The 14873-nt window shown below is 40.4% G+C and overlaps 1 protein-coding gene and 1 pseudogene across 1 annotated transcript; one reads left to right on the top strand and one right to left on the bottom strand.

The window, feature by feature from the left end:
• Positions 1-1289: 1289 nt before the first annotated feature.
• Positions 1290-1996, bottom strand: LOC145403113 (pro-resilin-like). The gene is made up of 2 exons (XM_080274941.1): positions 1892-1996; positions 1290-1574 (listed from the first exon to the last, which is right to left on the bottom strand). Exons 1-2 carry the CDS (start codon positions 1994-1996, stop codon positions 1290-1292), a joined length of 390 nt encoding a protein of 129 aa, XP_080131067.1.
• Positions 1997-10090: 8094 nt separating this feature from the next.
• Positions 10091-11045, top strand: LOC145403112 (pro-resilin-like; annotated as a pseudogene).
• Positions 11046-14873: the final 3828 nt, after the last annotated feature.

Here is a 14873-nt window from a genome sequence, read left to right as displayed (position 1 = left end):
GACCACATGGATCACATAACGATATAAGTCGAAAAAGATTTACATGGTGACCCTATAAACTACAAGTAGGTCTGTATTTAGGCCATACAATAATTTCTGATTTTATACGATAACATTTCACCGTGTAAGTTAATGGACTGCCAGACAAACATAATTCACTTACAACAGTTCTGTTTAAAAGCGCAAACAAAAAAAAATGTGAAGACGTGTTGCTCGAGCTCATTTCCGATGCATGCAACTGAATACATCACATGGCGAACGATGAACTAAGGGAAAAGAAAATCATGTCATTTTTACGTATAAATCTTCATGGGGAAAATGCTTTTATGTAAGTGAAGATATTTTTATTTTTTGGATCACCTGCTTAAGGTGCGTTTCAGTATGACAATCAGTTTTATTAACTTCCAGCATAGGGATAGAGGTAAAGCTAGCAACAGTATACTGAGGGTTAGTGAGTTAGCAGCGAGGAGTCTGTGTGATTCTAAGACTGAATAGCATTCACGCCATATTTCAGCATTTGTGAAAGCCAGAATTACGTACTAAGCACTAAAAACTGGTGAAGGTACGTTGAGTGGTGCTAGTGGGAGTATTTTTGTGTTTATTTGCCGAATTTACTGTCGGTGCAACACTGAAGTAAAGGGTTGTGAACAGGACAGTCATTATTAACCTTGTGTGGGGAAGATATGACACGGTGACCCAGAGTTACAGGTTTTGTTTTCCACTGTCCATCCAGTAATCAATGATCTTAGGCCATCATGATTTCGAAGTGGAAGTCGAGAAATGGAATGAGAGAGAAAAAATAAACAAGTAGGATGAAATACGGCAAAAACTTAAAAGACTGAAACGTTCATTTTTACAATTGACTGGATTGCAAAGGCCATCGACCTGCAGTAAAATGTTTTAGGCTCATGTTGATGGCAGTAATATTGTAATAAGTTACATTATAATGAGGATTATAATGATCTTAGTGTGCTTAGCTTACATTATCATTTAATTTTCCTTGTATATGTGTCCGATCACTGGCAGAATATGGTAGCAAACGATTTATATGTTTGGTAACACTATGTTCGTCTGAGAACTAACAACTTTTCCTCTGTGCCGTTATAAGAAGAACTCTGACATATAAACAAACATACATGGGAACTTAAACATGTAATAAAAGTAAGTATTTCAAAGGCTTCAATAATACAACTAGAAACTCTGCTCATAACATTTAATAAATATTGGCAAACAACAGGGCAATAAATAATTAGACTTTTAACTGAAGAGAAGCCAGACGGGTCCTGTGTTTATTTGGACTCGTTAGAGTCATAATATCGGCGGGGAGCCTCACGGGACTCGAAGGATCCGGAGTCGAAGGAGGCCTCACCCGAGTACTTGACGTCAGCAATGTAGCCATCGTCACCGTCCACGTAGTAGGTCACCGTCTGGCGGCGACCGTCGGGAAGCAGCACGGAGTACGACCCCTGGGTGTTGTCACCGTCGCGGGCCTCCTGGTGGCCGTAGTGGTTCTCGGAAGAGTCGTCATCCACGGCCCACTGGAAGTCGTACTTGGCCTCACCGGACTCGAAGGACTGTCGTAGGATAAACAGTGAAAAGATGGATCATTTTCGTGTCTAGCATAGAAATCATGAATGACAGACAATTAATATTCTGTATACTTCAAATACACTGATCGCATTCTCTAGCACAATCTTTTCTTTCACAAGATAAAGCTGATAAACACTATCATAACACTTTGTGTTTATAATAAAGATAGTGAAAAGATAGAAGATACTGGGTAGGTTCACTACGAGGACCATCGTAGTGCACGAAATGAAAGCGAATGGATTCCCCGGTTTGACACTTCAAAAACTGTCAACTCCATTAGTATGCTGCCACCGTGACTTACCCCGGAGTCACCGTAGCCACGGAATTCGCCACTGTCAGCGGCAACCAGGGCAGCCAGGCCCAGAAGGATGAGAATCTGAAAATTAAGAAAAGAACTATCATGCATGGATAAGGTAGACATAAAGGGGTCTTTATAAAGAATGTCTCTAAATTTTGTTCTATGTATGAATATAAATATGTTCCTTAAGGGCTGAATGACCCGTTTCCAATTAATGAATCATACCAGCTTGTTTTTGTATCTTGCTTATTATATAACAAGCGTGCCCTATTGCAACTGCTAGATCATAAACACTACACAACACTGTTCCTCCTAAAAACACAAAACTCCAGCTGTACCTTAGTGTTCATTGTGAGGTGTAGCTGTGTCAGGACTTAACTGCCTCTGTGGTAGCTCGGAATCTAATATATACCCTCACCCGCCCTCACCTCTACCCTATTTCTTCACCCATCGTTTTTTCTCTCCAGCTGTTGGCGTTCACTGAAGACCTACGGTAGGTTTTTCTAACTAATGTACAATTAGTGACCGGATGGGAAGGTAATATAAAAGTCTGTTTGATCAATACTCTTGATGAGAGAGAGAGAGAGAGAGAGAGAGAGAGAGAGAGAGAGAGAGAGAGAGAGAGAAATTGTTGTGAGAGAATATAACCGCAGATGTTTCAGGTAACCCGAGGAGCAATAGCTTTTAGGGCGAACAAAGGTTAATGTTCGGAAGTCAGTGTTGATGGGTAGTAAAATGGAATACTGTTGATCTTAGAATACAAGCAAATATATTACTAGCGATGTACATGCATTAATATTTCTACCACTGCTTAAGAAACAATAAGTAAATGGGACTTAAAATACATAGGCAGGGTTTATGGTGCTCTCAATGTCACCGTCAGGGAAACTTAAATTCCACACAGAATATTAATTGATTTTTATATATATTAACTGCATGGATTGGCTTACAATGACATAAATTGAAAAGATAGTCATAATACACTAGAGATGCAACGATTTCGAAATCAGGAACATGATAAGAGTACCGGTATTTTCATTTCAAGTACCCGAATATCTGTAACTAAATTATGTTTTTGTAGCCATATCTTGCGAATTTTTCAATATTCCCCTACTTTACTATATAGCATCAATTTTTCTATATATTTTTAGAGTAATATTAAATAGCACAGTCTCTCTAAGTAGTGGGTTATAATATCTATACACTCTGGGGTTCTGAACTAATAAACTGAAACATGAACTCGGTATCCAGATGATACCCCCCTCTGACTTCCTCATGGCTGACATTAAAATTTCTTCAGTTGATGTATTTTCTGCCATTACTGGCCTCAGTACTAACAAGGCATATGGGCCTGATGGAGTCCCTCCTGTTGTTCTCAAAAACTGTGCTTCTGTGCTTACACCCTGCCTAGGCAAACTATTTCGCCTTTGTCTGTCAACTTGTACCTTTCCTTCTTGCTGGAAGTTTGCTCTCATTCAGCCAGTCCCAAAGAAGGGTGACCACTCCCAACCCTCCAACTATCGTCCAATTGCTTTAACGTCCTGTATTTCAAAAGTTTTCGAGTCAATTCTTAATAAAAAAATTTTAAGGCATCTTTCCTATCACAACCTTCTTTCCGATCGTCAGTATGGGTTCCGTCAGGGACGCTCCACTGGCGATCTTCTCACCTACCTTGCAGACTCCTGGTCATCCTCCTTTCGGGACTTTGGCGAAAGCTTTGCCATTGCACTTGACATCTCAAAGGCTTTCGATCGAGTCTGGCATAAATCTTTAATTTCCAAACTGCCCTCCTACGGTTTCTATCCTTCTATCTGTGCCTTCATCGCTAGCTTCCTTTCTGGTCGTTCTATAGCTGCTGTCGTAGACGGCCATCGTTCTTCTCCTAGATCTATCAACAGTGGTGTTCCTCAGGGGCTCTGTCCTATCACCAACTCTCTTCCTTTTATTCATCAATGATCTTCTAAGCTGTACATCTAACCCTATCCACTCATACGCTGATGACTCCACCCTTCATCTTTCCATTCGGTTCCCGCAACGCCCATCTCAGCAGTTGCTTCAAGAAACAAGGGATGAGGCTATGGCACACCTAATGTCTGACTTGGCTCATATCTCTGACTGAGGTAAAAATAATATGGTTGTCTTTAATGCATCTAAGACTCAGTTCTTACACCTATCAACCCGACAAAATCTTCCACAGGTATACCCACTAATGTTTAATAATATTCAGATTAATCCTGCATCATCCTTGAACATGCTTGGGGTTTCATTTACTCGGGACTTGTCTTGGAAAGATCATATTACATCTCTTGTAAAATCTGCTTCCAAGAGATTGGGTGTGCTAAGCCGACTCCGCTCTTTCTTTACCCCTGCACAATTGTTGACTCTATACAGGGGTTTTATCTGCCCCTGTGTGGAGTACAACTCTCATGTGTGGGGAGGCTCCCTACATACAGCTCTTCTCAATAGGGTGGAGTCAAAGGCTTTTCGTCTCATTAACTCTCCTCCTCTTACTGACTCCCTTCAACCTCTGTCTCTTCGCCGCACTGTTGCATCTTTATCTCTTTTCTATCGCTACTTTAATGGTCACTGCTCCTCTGAACTGTCTGCTTGCATTCCTCCACCTCTACGACGGGCGCGTAGCACCCGTCTCGAAGCAAACTCTCATCCCTTTTCTGTCCAACTCTCTAATGCAAGAGTTAACCGTTACTCCCAGTCTTTCATTTATGCAACAGGTCAGCTCTGGAACTGTCTCCCTCTGTCTGTATTTCCTGCTGCCTATGATCTCCAGTCTTTCAAACGTAGTGTGTCCAGGCATCTCAAAATGATCGGATCTTGAATTTGGCTCTCTATTGTATTTTGTTTTTCTCTTGGAGGGAACTGTTACTGCGGGCTCATGGCCTTTGGTTCCTTCTTCCTCGCATAAAAAAAAAAAAAAAAAAAAAAAACAAGTGCCTGCCATTGTACATACGCATGTCATATAAACCATCGGTCAGCTGGATGGGAATATACGGCTTGACTCCCTCCACATGGACGACCTTGACCAGAACCACAGCCCAGCCTCACCACACCCAGGCCTGTGCTTCAGTATCAGTCTAAAAAAATACAGAGAAAGTCGTCTCACTGTATATCACTCCAGTTGTAAAGTAATCATGTTATATCATACATGGAACTGCCATATGTTGGCATGCTCGCCATCCATTCACATGTTGTACAGGAACCCAGTTGGCGAGTTTACAGTCAAAAACCAAGTGATTCCTTGTACTTGAGAAGCCATTGATAATGTTGAATGATGACGTGTTACCAGTGAATGAAATGGTGTTATGCTGGATAGAGTACTGACTACTGACCAAAGGGAGGCAAGATAGACAACAGTCTCGGACTGAGAATTGTTTGAGGATCTTTTTTTTTTTTTTTTTTTCACGAAAAATAGACGGATCTTCCACTATACCCGCCGTCATATAAAAACATAGGCAATGCTACGCTGATGCAACTCTCCACCTGACTAAGCACATACTCTCCACCTCCCTGCACACCTAACCAAGGGCATAATGGCCCTCACCCCTCCCCCACCCCCTCTATATAACACAGAGACAGCAGGTCGCATTAAAATCTCTGCGAAGAATTATATTTTCTTACTTTTCGTTACTTTCTTAGCCTTTGGAGCTAAGATGCCAATGAATGTGTGTGTGTGGATGAGTAAATTGGGAGTATGTCGTCCTGTCTCGGCTACCTCCTTATTTTGGGGGAAGCAGCCTAAGTATATAGATAGATAATTTTCAAAAAAGCTACTTAATACACAGCATTCTACCTATCAAAAGGCACAGTTCACTATAAGACACATAACTACAGTATGTGAAATTTCATGACTCTGTAGTAAATACTTTCTAAGTTCTGGATTCCGATTCCTTGTGCAGGTCGCATTGAAATCTCTGATATATATATATATATATATATATATATATATATATATATATATATATATATATATATATATATATATATATATATATATTTCATTTTCAAAATAACTACTTAAGACACTACATTCTCCCAATCAAAAGGCACTAGATCACTATAAGACACATAACTATGTGAAATTTCTTGACTTTATTGTTACTTTCTGATATTTGCTCCGGAAATGAAATCTTTACGCCATCCATTCTTGTTGGTCCCAGTGATAGCAATACCTTCCTCTGACTTCGTCAGGTGGAGGTTAAAAAAACACTACTATTACTATTACACCATTCGTGAATGAAATAGCCCAACAATGTAATCAGTATGATACTGGGTAACATTGATGATGTTGTGATGTGTGAGATTGTGTGGTACCAAAAAAAAAAAAAAAGAAAGAACAAGAAAAATAAGAAGAGAAAAAGAAAAAAGAAAAAAATACAACCTCCCACAAGCCTGAAGCGGGATTTTCAGTCGGAGTGAGTTTGAATCACTACTGAAAACTATTCATGTAGGGGGGTTCAGACAGACAGACAGACAGACAGACAGATATGTATATAGACAGATAATGTTTATGGATAAATATATAGATAAACTGATATAAATTTTATGTAGTTTACGACTGCATATCGTTTCAAGTCCCTCATTACTACTCCAGAGAAGTCTGACCATTACCACCACCACCACTACTACAACAGCTGTCATGCAGCCACAATATTCCTTCACTACAACTATAGCCACCACAGTCTTCCCCGCTGCCACTAAAACCACTACCAGACCACCACCATCCCAGTTACCACCATTAGCACCTTCACCATTACCACCACAACTACTATCGTCATTACCATCACGACCACAATCTCACCACCACCACACTGTCTCTACTAACACCATCACAACACGACCACCACAACAAGAACCTTTACCACCATCATCTCAACACCTACCACCACTGCAACCCTCACCACTACCATCATCACCACTATCAAAAGACTCTTCATCATCTTCACCACAGCCTTCGCCACTACCACAACCACTGTCAGCAGCTCCCTCATCACCCACTACCTGCACCAACATCACCACCACCTGCACCACCACCACCACCATCACTGCTACAATCATAAACAGATTCCTCACCACGCAAACCATCCCACACACTGCCATCACCACCATCAAGAAGCTGTATACCATTGTCACCACCATCACCACAGCCTTCAACAACACTACCGCAGCCCTCACTACCACCACCACCACCGCATCATCACCACTACTACCAATAAGCACTCACCAACACCACACCCTTCTTCATAACCACAGCCACCACAAAGCTTGTGACCACCACCATCACAGCTCTCATCACCAGCACCTCAGCCACAACCAATATTAATCCCTCATCACCACCACCACACTCATTACCACAACCATCAGAGCTCTCATCGCCACGGCCATCACAACCCTCACGTCACCACAATCACCATCAGTGCGCTTACGATCACAGCAATAACAACAGCAATAACCTACACCACAGTCACAACACGCTTCACCAAAACTACCATAGCCTTCACCTCAGCTCACACCACAGCCACTCCAGACTTCGCTATCAACAATGTAGTCCTCACTGCTACTACTACCACAGCCTCCATCACCACAACCCTCATCATCACCACAGACCTCATCACCACCACCACTATCTACACAGTATCATCAGAAACACCACCATTGTCACCACCACCATAGCCCTCACACTCATCACTACACCAGTCATCACCACTACTCTTTACCACATTACTAACTCTATCCATCCCCACACGGTGCTTAGTCTTGTGATGTTTTTTTCTTTTTCTTTTTTTTGGCATTGTATTTGTATTTTCAGCCCTTCAATAGTCGCTGCCATTGAACGGCGCCCTGCAGTGTCTGTGCCGGTGGCGTCGAATTAGCGGGATCTATATAAAACTGTGAACAATTATAGGAAGGAAGCGAAGGTCATTGGTATGTTTGCGCGATCTTACTCTACCATTCCAAGCACTCAGGCGGTTAGTTCATCTCGGATATTATTTCTGATGGGTGATATATTAACGTTTTTCACTACATCGTTGGGCAGGATGTGAAGTTATAAGGATTTAAGATACATACATACATATGCATTACATCTGCAATTGTGTAATATTTACACACAACATATAGCTCCTATAAGTAGAGTGGATTACAACGTGGTGGAGTCAAAGGCCTTTTTGTCTCATCGGCTCTGTCTTCACTTAATCTCCTCAGTGATTCGCCTCTTCACCATACAGACTGCATCATGCTCATCACCACTGCTATATCCTGGACACTTATTTCTTTCCTTAACTCCATGCCTGCTTAGCCATCCTTTTATGGTGGGCACACTGTATCCGCTGATGCTCACGCTTTCTCCCCTTTTCTCACCAGACAAATTCTGTTCCAACAAAGGAGTATTAAACTAGTCCCTCCCTCCACAAGTAAACAAATACACAGACAACATTTTGTAAGGACATCCATAAAAAATGTCGTAGCCAAAGATACTCACAAACATTATGAAAGTAAGCGATTTTATCAAAGCCATTATGATACAGTAAAAATATATATGTATTACATGTCAGCCAAGCACCTCCTTAAAGGTGCAGTTCTTACACTTCCGACGCAGCCACGAAAACATGAAAATCTCCCATCAAAGATAGTTAATATAATTTATTTTTAAGCTAGGATAAATTTATTACGATACTTCAAATCCTGATGTTTGAGTGAATCCTGCTGCCAGGTCTTATATTTCCAAATAACCTCAACATGACATTTTTTCTGTGGGTCACGAACTTAATATAAAAATGAGACATGTCTGAATTATTCGAAAATTAGTTCTTTGGATCTGAGAGAGTAACGTAATACTATTCTTAGCAATGTCTGTTTTGTTGTTTTGATGAAAAATATACTGTGTTGCTGAGGGAGGCGCTGTGTAGGCCAATTCCGAACGTAAGCGGTAACGTTTTGAAGTCGTTTTTTAGAGGTTATTTGTTCTCTGAGTAGCATATTTTTCGCCTCTGGTGTTCTCGATCCTCTTTCATAATTTTCTTTCTCTTCCCACTAAAAATAATGAGAGTTAGAAGCAGTATGCTTGAGGATCAGTTCAGTAGGCTACTTTATCATTCAGTGATAATATAGAAAAGAATATAAAATAATGTAAACTAAAAAAACATACAGTTATCATTCACCCTCTCGCCTCCACAATGATATGACTGATCCTGCAGGTGAATATTTTAATTCAAAGAACTAGTGAGTTTAATTTTATATATATATATATATATATATATATATATATATATATATATACATGTATTACCATCAAGAAGCAATCACTCCTAATAAATGATATGTTTGTAGCTCATTATGGTTTTGTGCTACTCGAAGTGCAGGTTATAAGAAGAAAACATAACGACCCACAAAAATACGTGAAAACTTAATATGTACTGTATATACATGACATGTAGTCAGAAAGCAGAAGGGTACAAAACTACCACACACACACACACACACACACACACACACACACACACACACACACACACATTAAACTATGTCAGTATTATGATTCAAGTCAAGGAAATCTTGGGGCTTCTTTATGGGTGCAGTGGGGACTCGCCTAGCATGTCTGGGATGAACAACCATGCATCAGGTCCCTACGCTCATGATTCGGCAATAGAGTGTTAGATGATAGATAACTGGAAGTACTTTCGAAGAAACTGCACTTCTTACCGTTCTCAGTGGTAGGTAGAACAACTTGTTCTTCCTTCGGCTGTATGCGAATTATTCGCTAAATCATGCACGAAATACTAGTTCGTATAGATAATATCGCATTCCTAATTGTTTACGAATCACTGTGAGTTCAAAAGTCGTGGCATATTTACCCCATGAGCTATGGATACATAGGTCAGATGAAACATTTGCGGTTGCTCTCCCGTCCAGTATCCTTGAGACGTTCCATCAACGTGCTCTCAAAAGTCAAGATGACATCAACAGCTCTCAATAAATTTCATATTAACTACAAAGCCAACTTTCGGCCATCTTTTCCATTTCATTGTTGTTTATGAAATACTAATATAAAACCAAGGTCAGTGGGGGCCAGAGATAGAAAGGAAAAACGGGAGATGAGGAAATAGGGCGGAGGTGAGGGCTGGTGAGGATATATAATTCCAGAGCGGTGGTCTAGGACGTTAAGTCTTCAGCCAGCTACGCTCAACAATGAACACTAAGGTATTGCTGAAGTATTGTATTTTTGGCAAGAGACAAAGGGTACCTTTTGTGTGACACAGCAGTGTTGGTAGGACATGGTGATAAACCATTAGCAAAGGACTGAATGACTCATGAAGTGAAAAGCTTACATTCATAAGGAAAGTCCGGCCATACGTAAACAATAGAAAATCGATTAATTAAGTGATAAGGCAAAAAATAAAAAATCTTTTAATACAATAACCAACACATACGCACTTAGCCTGACATTCCCTTTCTCCATCCTCAGATCCTCATCCTGCTGGGCCTGGCTGCCCTGGCTGCTGCCGACAGCGACGAATCCCGTGGCTACGGTGACTCCGGGGTGAGTCAGAGGGGCAGTTTACCTATGTTGAAGTTAAAAAAAATCCCGTTTACTAAACGCAGAATTCATTCTATTTTGTTTGCTTTCATAAACTATGATTGTCATAGCAATGAACTTACTCGTATCTTCCTGCTTTTCATTACTTTCATTGCATTCATAAAGTGGTATGACAGTGTCTGGTTTATCTCAATAAAGAAAAGGTGTTAGAAAAAACGATCAGTATATTTGATGTATACAGCATATCACCTGTTAGGCTAATGACTTCTATACTTGGTACGAAGATGATCAGTCCATGTATTATGAATCCTCCAACAGTCCTTCGAGTCCAGCGAGGCCCAGTACGAGTTCAACTGGGCCGTGGATGACGAATCATCCGAGAACCACTACGGCCACCAGGAGGCCCGCGACGGTGACAACACCCAGGGGTCGTACTACGTGCTGCTTCCCGACGGTCGCCGCCAGACGGTGACCTACCACGTGGACGGTGACGATGGCTACATTGCTGACGTCAAGTACTCGGGTGAGGCCTCCTTCGAGTCCGGATCCTACGAGTCATCCTACGAGGCCCCCCGCCGATACTTTGACTCCAACGAATCCAAGTGAATCCAAGGCTTGTCCTGCTTCTCGTCATTTTAAAATACAATTATTTATTGACCGATAGTTATTGCACATATTTATTAAATGTTATCAGCAATGTATATAGTTGTATGTATGCGACTTCCTCACACTCTCATTCTCCATTTCTTGCTCACATAGCCTCGTCTGCTTCTTTATTTTAGCGTTTTTTTTTTTTTTTTAACAAAGGATATTTACCACCCAACAACAAATTATATGGTTTTTGGTCTGCGTAGCATAATAATCATTGACTGTAACATACATTCCAAAGTATTCAGATAACAGCCACAGCTTAAATTAATATCATTTATAAATTAGTTCCTAATCACTGTTTTCTTTTACATATACATGTCTAGCAGTGTGTCAAAACACACACACACACACACACACACACACACGCCATTCAAGCTCTTGGAATCCTTGGTCCACCTGATAGGTAGGCCTACATCTTAACTCGCGTAGCTTCATAACATCTATAAGACCAAATTGTCTCCCAGTTGAGCCTTTTCAGTGAGAGAGATTTCATTGCTTTTAATATAAAGTTCTACTATAATGAGAAAATAAACGGGATGTCATTATATTGAAGAGATTAATGGTAAAATGTGACAAACAGTCGCTTCCGTAGACCAACACTTCAGACGTAGAAGACTGTAATTTTTTTTTTTTTCCTGTTGGAACTTAGGTGTTGGGCAGACTAAATCAGTCTGCTGTTACATGTCGCACTCATCTCCGGCATTACTGCACGATCAACAGGTTCTCTTCAACAAGGAGACTTTCTTCATAGACCTGATGCTAATCTATTGCGGCCAATATTTAAAAGTTTCTGTCTTTGAAACTCATAGAGTATGTGATATTGCTTTATTAAAAGGCTCCTTATGGCCAGAATTGAATATTACAAAGAAAAACAAATAGCTGATGCAACAGCTGATGTGACAAATTAACTCAAATTTTTAAGCTAACTTTGAATTTCATTTAAAAAGTCGCTATAACGCCTCCTTACAGCCGAAATTGAAACTTGCCATAAAATCAGTTGATGCGTCAACTGACCCAAGAGCCGACATGTTAAATCAACTCAAAAATTCAAGCTGAGCTTTTCATTTTTTTTTTTTTCGTAAGAAATTCTCTCCCAGCTCTCTAAGAACAGGTATTCGAAGGTCGCGGAAATGCCTCTTTGGAGCCGAAATTGAAAATCGCCTAATAGTCACCTGATGCGTCACATGACGCAACAGCTAACAAGTTAAACCAGCTTAAAACTTCTAACTGAGCAACTTTGTGCTTCATAAGAAAATAGATCAGAGCTCTCCAAGAACAGATAGTCGAACTTTCATCCAAGGAGAAAAAATACTTATCCTCCAGGTGCACCACTTATAGACCTCTCGACTTCGCTGCAAGAAAAAACTTACCATGTGCTTTAATAAGTAACATTCTGATAATATGAACATTAAGGAATGTCAGCTAAAGTTACCAGCGGTTCCTGTGAGTCCACGTACCTTTCAGTCACGCCACGAGAATTCTTGATACCTACTAACAATCGCCTTCGTTAATGACCAGTATCTGTTGGATATGAGTAAATAGCAACATGGTCTCCCAAGGTGTCAGCCCACTTTAAATGAACTGACTCCCTTTGAGGTTGAGCCCACCCCTGTAATGCGTCAGTTTCATGGAAGTTCATCTCCAAAACGTGGAGAACAGTCATCCAGGAGAATTACAGTCAGTTGGCCATAATTCATATATTAACATTAATTGTAGGTTAGAAGCTAACATAACTTCTCTTCTTGGAAAGGTGCCACTACACACAGACAAAGGGAGATTGACACACGTCACACTGGTGTCCAGCTACACGATTTATGGAACAAACCACCCCTGCGGTTTAAATCAGTTCTGGAGCATCATCCCCTTCAGGGTAACCATCTTCTTATCATGTAATCACTTTTTTTTTTTTTTTTTGATAATGAATGGAGGAAGGAAAATCAAAGGAAAAAAAATAAGTCCATGTGCCTAAAGGCATCCTCCATTCATAAAATACTTATAACAATTGGATTTAAAATCGAGAGGATTAAATGTATGTGGGAGGCAACTCCCAGGAAGTGAATTCCAGAGAGTAGTAGTTCTGGGGATAAGCGAATTTTGATAAGCAGAGGTTCTGCATTGTGGGGGAGAGAGTGTGAGTTCATGGACGCTCCCAGCTGCCCGAGTATTTCGGGAAAAAATGTGAAGGGAGGCACAATTGAAGCCAGTTCGTTAGAGCACTTACGGTAAAAATATCGATAAAATAGCGCTAAAGAAGCAACATCTCGACGTACTGATAACAGACGAAGGTCCTGCGTTATGGCAGGGTTATTGATTAATCTAATGGCTTTATTTTGAATTTTGTCCAACTGCCTCAATGCAACCGTTCCACATCCACTCCACAGTGGTGAACAGTATTCGACCTGAGAACGCACATGATTTTTGTATATTGTGGCCATCTGCTAGTCAGTGAAGAACTCACGCACTCTGTACATAAGTCCCAGTTTTTTAGAAGCATTTTCAGCAAGGGATTTAACATAAGCTGTCCAGCTTAGGCTGGGGTTTAGAGTAACACCTAGGATATCAGTTGTAGTGGATGTGGGAATACTGACATCATTTAAAATTATGTGAGAGTCTGAGGGACTCTTTCTATTGGAGAAATTAATGTATTTAGTTTTCTGAGCATTAAATGAGACCAGATTTTTTTTGTCCCCATTGATTAATTTGAGAAAGGTCCTGGTTCAGAGAAATTGCTGTGTTTATTTGGGAGTTAATAATATCAAATTGTGTAAAGGAGGTACTACATGTGAAAGAACTATGAAGGGTCGAGTCATCAGCATAAGAGTGTATTGGGTTGTGCGTGACAGATAGGAGGTCATTTATATGAATGAGAAAGAGGGTTGACGCCAAAACTGATCCCTGAGGTACGCCAGCATTTATGGAATGAAACTGAGAATAAATTCCATCTACCATGACCCGTATTTTTCTACTATGAAGGTAAGAAGAAATTAGAGGAACCAATGATGCAAGGCCATAGTGTGACATCTTAGACAATAAGGCCTGGTGCCATACTCTGTCAAATGCTTTTGAAATATCAAGTGCTATTGTGTGTGTTTCACCATGTTGGTCTATTGTTTTGTTAATCTGATGGGTAAGAAGGCAAAGAATATCTACAGTTGAACGTTCCTGTCTAAATCCATACTGCCGATCATTGAGCAATTTATTGATTTCTAGATGCTTGACTATGTGTCTGTTAATTAGTGTCTCAAAAACTTTACCGAGAACAGAAGTTATTGCAATTGGTCTATAGTTTGATGGATCAGAAGTTGCCCCCTTTTTAGGAACAGGATAGATATTTGCTTCTTTCTAAGGGGCTGGAAAGATTGAGGTACGGATGCATAAGCGGAAAAATTTTGCTAATACAGGAGCCAACACTGAGGAGCAATTTTTAAGTACTATTGAAGGAATTTCATCTGGACCAGTGGCTTTGTCTGCTGATAGATTCTGTAATACGGCTTGTACGTATCTGGTGTGAATCATGAAAGGAGGTATTTGAGGGGAATCAAAATCAAGTACAGGAATATTATGATTTTCTGAATTTAGGGTTTTGTTGAAAAAATGTCAACAAGAAGGTTGGCTTTTCCTCGTGGCTCACTTACTAGATTTCCACTGGGGGACTTAAAGATGTGTGGACATTTAGGTCAAAATGTCTCTACTACATTTATTTGGCAGTTCACACTATCGTTATATGTGTCTGGTGAATCAATCTTGTTTACTGTAATATTGATATACATGATGTGTTTCAGA

This window comes from Coenobita brevimanus, chromosome 60, assembly GCF_032717465.1.
Source record: "Coenobita brevimanus isolate Jiangsu-jjx chromosome 60, ASM3271746v2, whole genome shotgun sequence".
Taxonomy (NCBI): Eukaryota; Metazoa; Arthropoda; class Malacostraca; order Decapoda; family Coenobitidae; genus Coenobita; species Coenobita brevimanus.
This window is presented reverse-complemented; position numbering and strand designations above follow the sequence as displayed.

What these genes read in the sequence shown, in the direction of transcription:
- LOC145403113 (XM_080274941.1), bottom strand. Translation starts at nt 1,996, where the DNA reads ATGCATGATAGTTCTTTTCTTAATTTTCAGATTCTCATCCTTCTGGGC. An exon ending in GTGGCTACGGTGACTCCGGG is followed by an intron (nt 1,575 to 1,891) that starts GTAAGTCACGGT and finishes ATCCTACGACAG; the next exon opens with TCCTTCGAGTCCGGTGAGGC.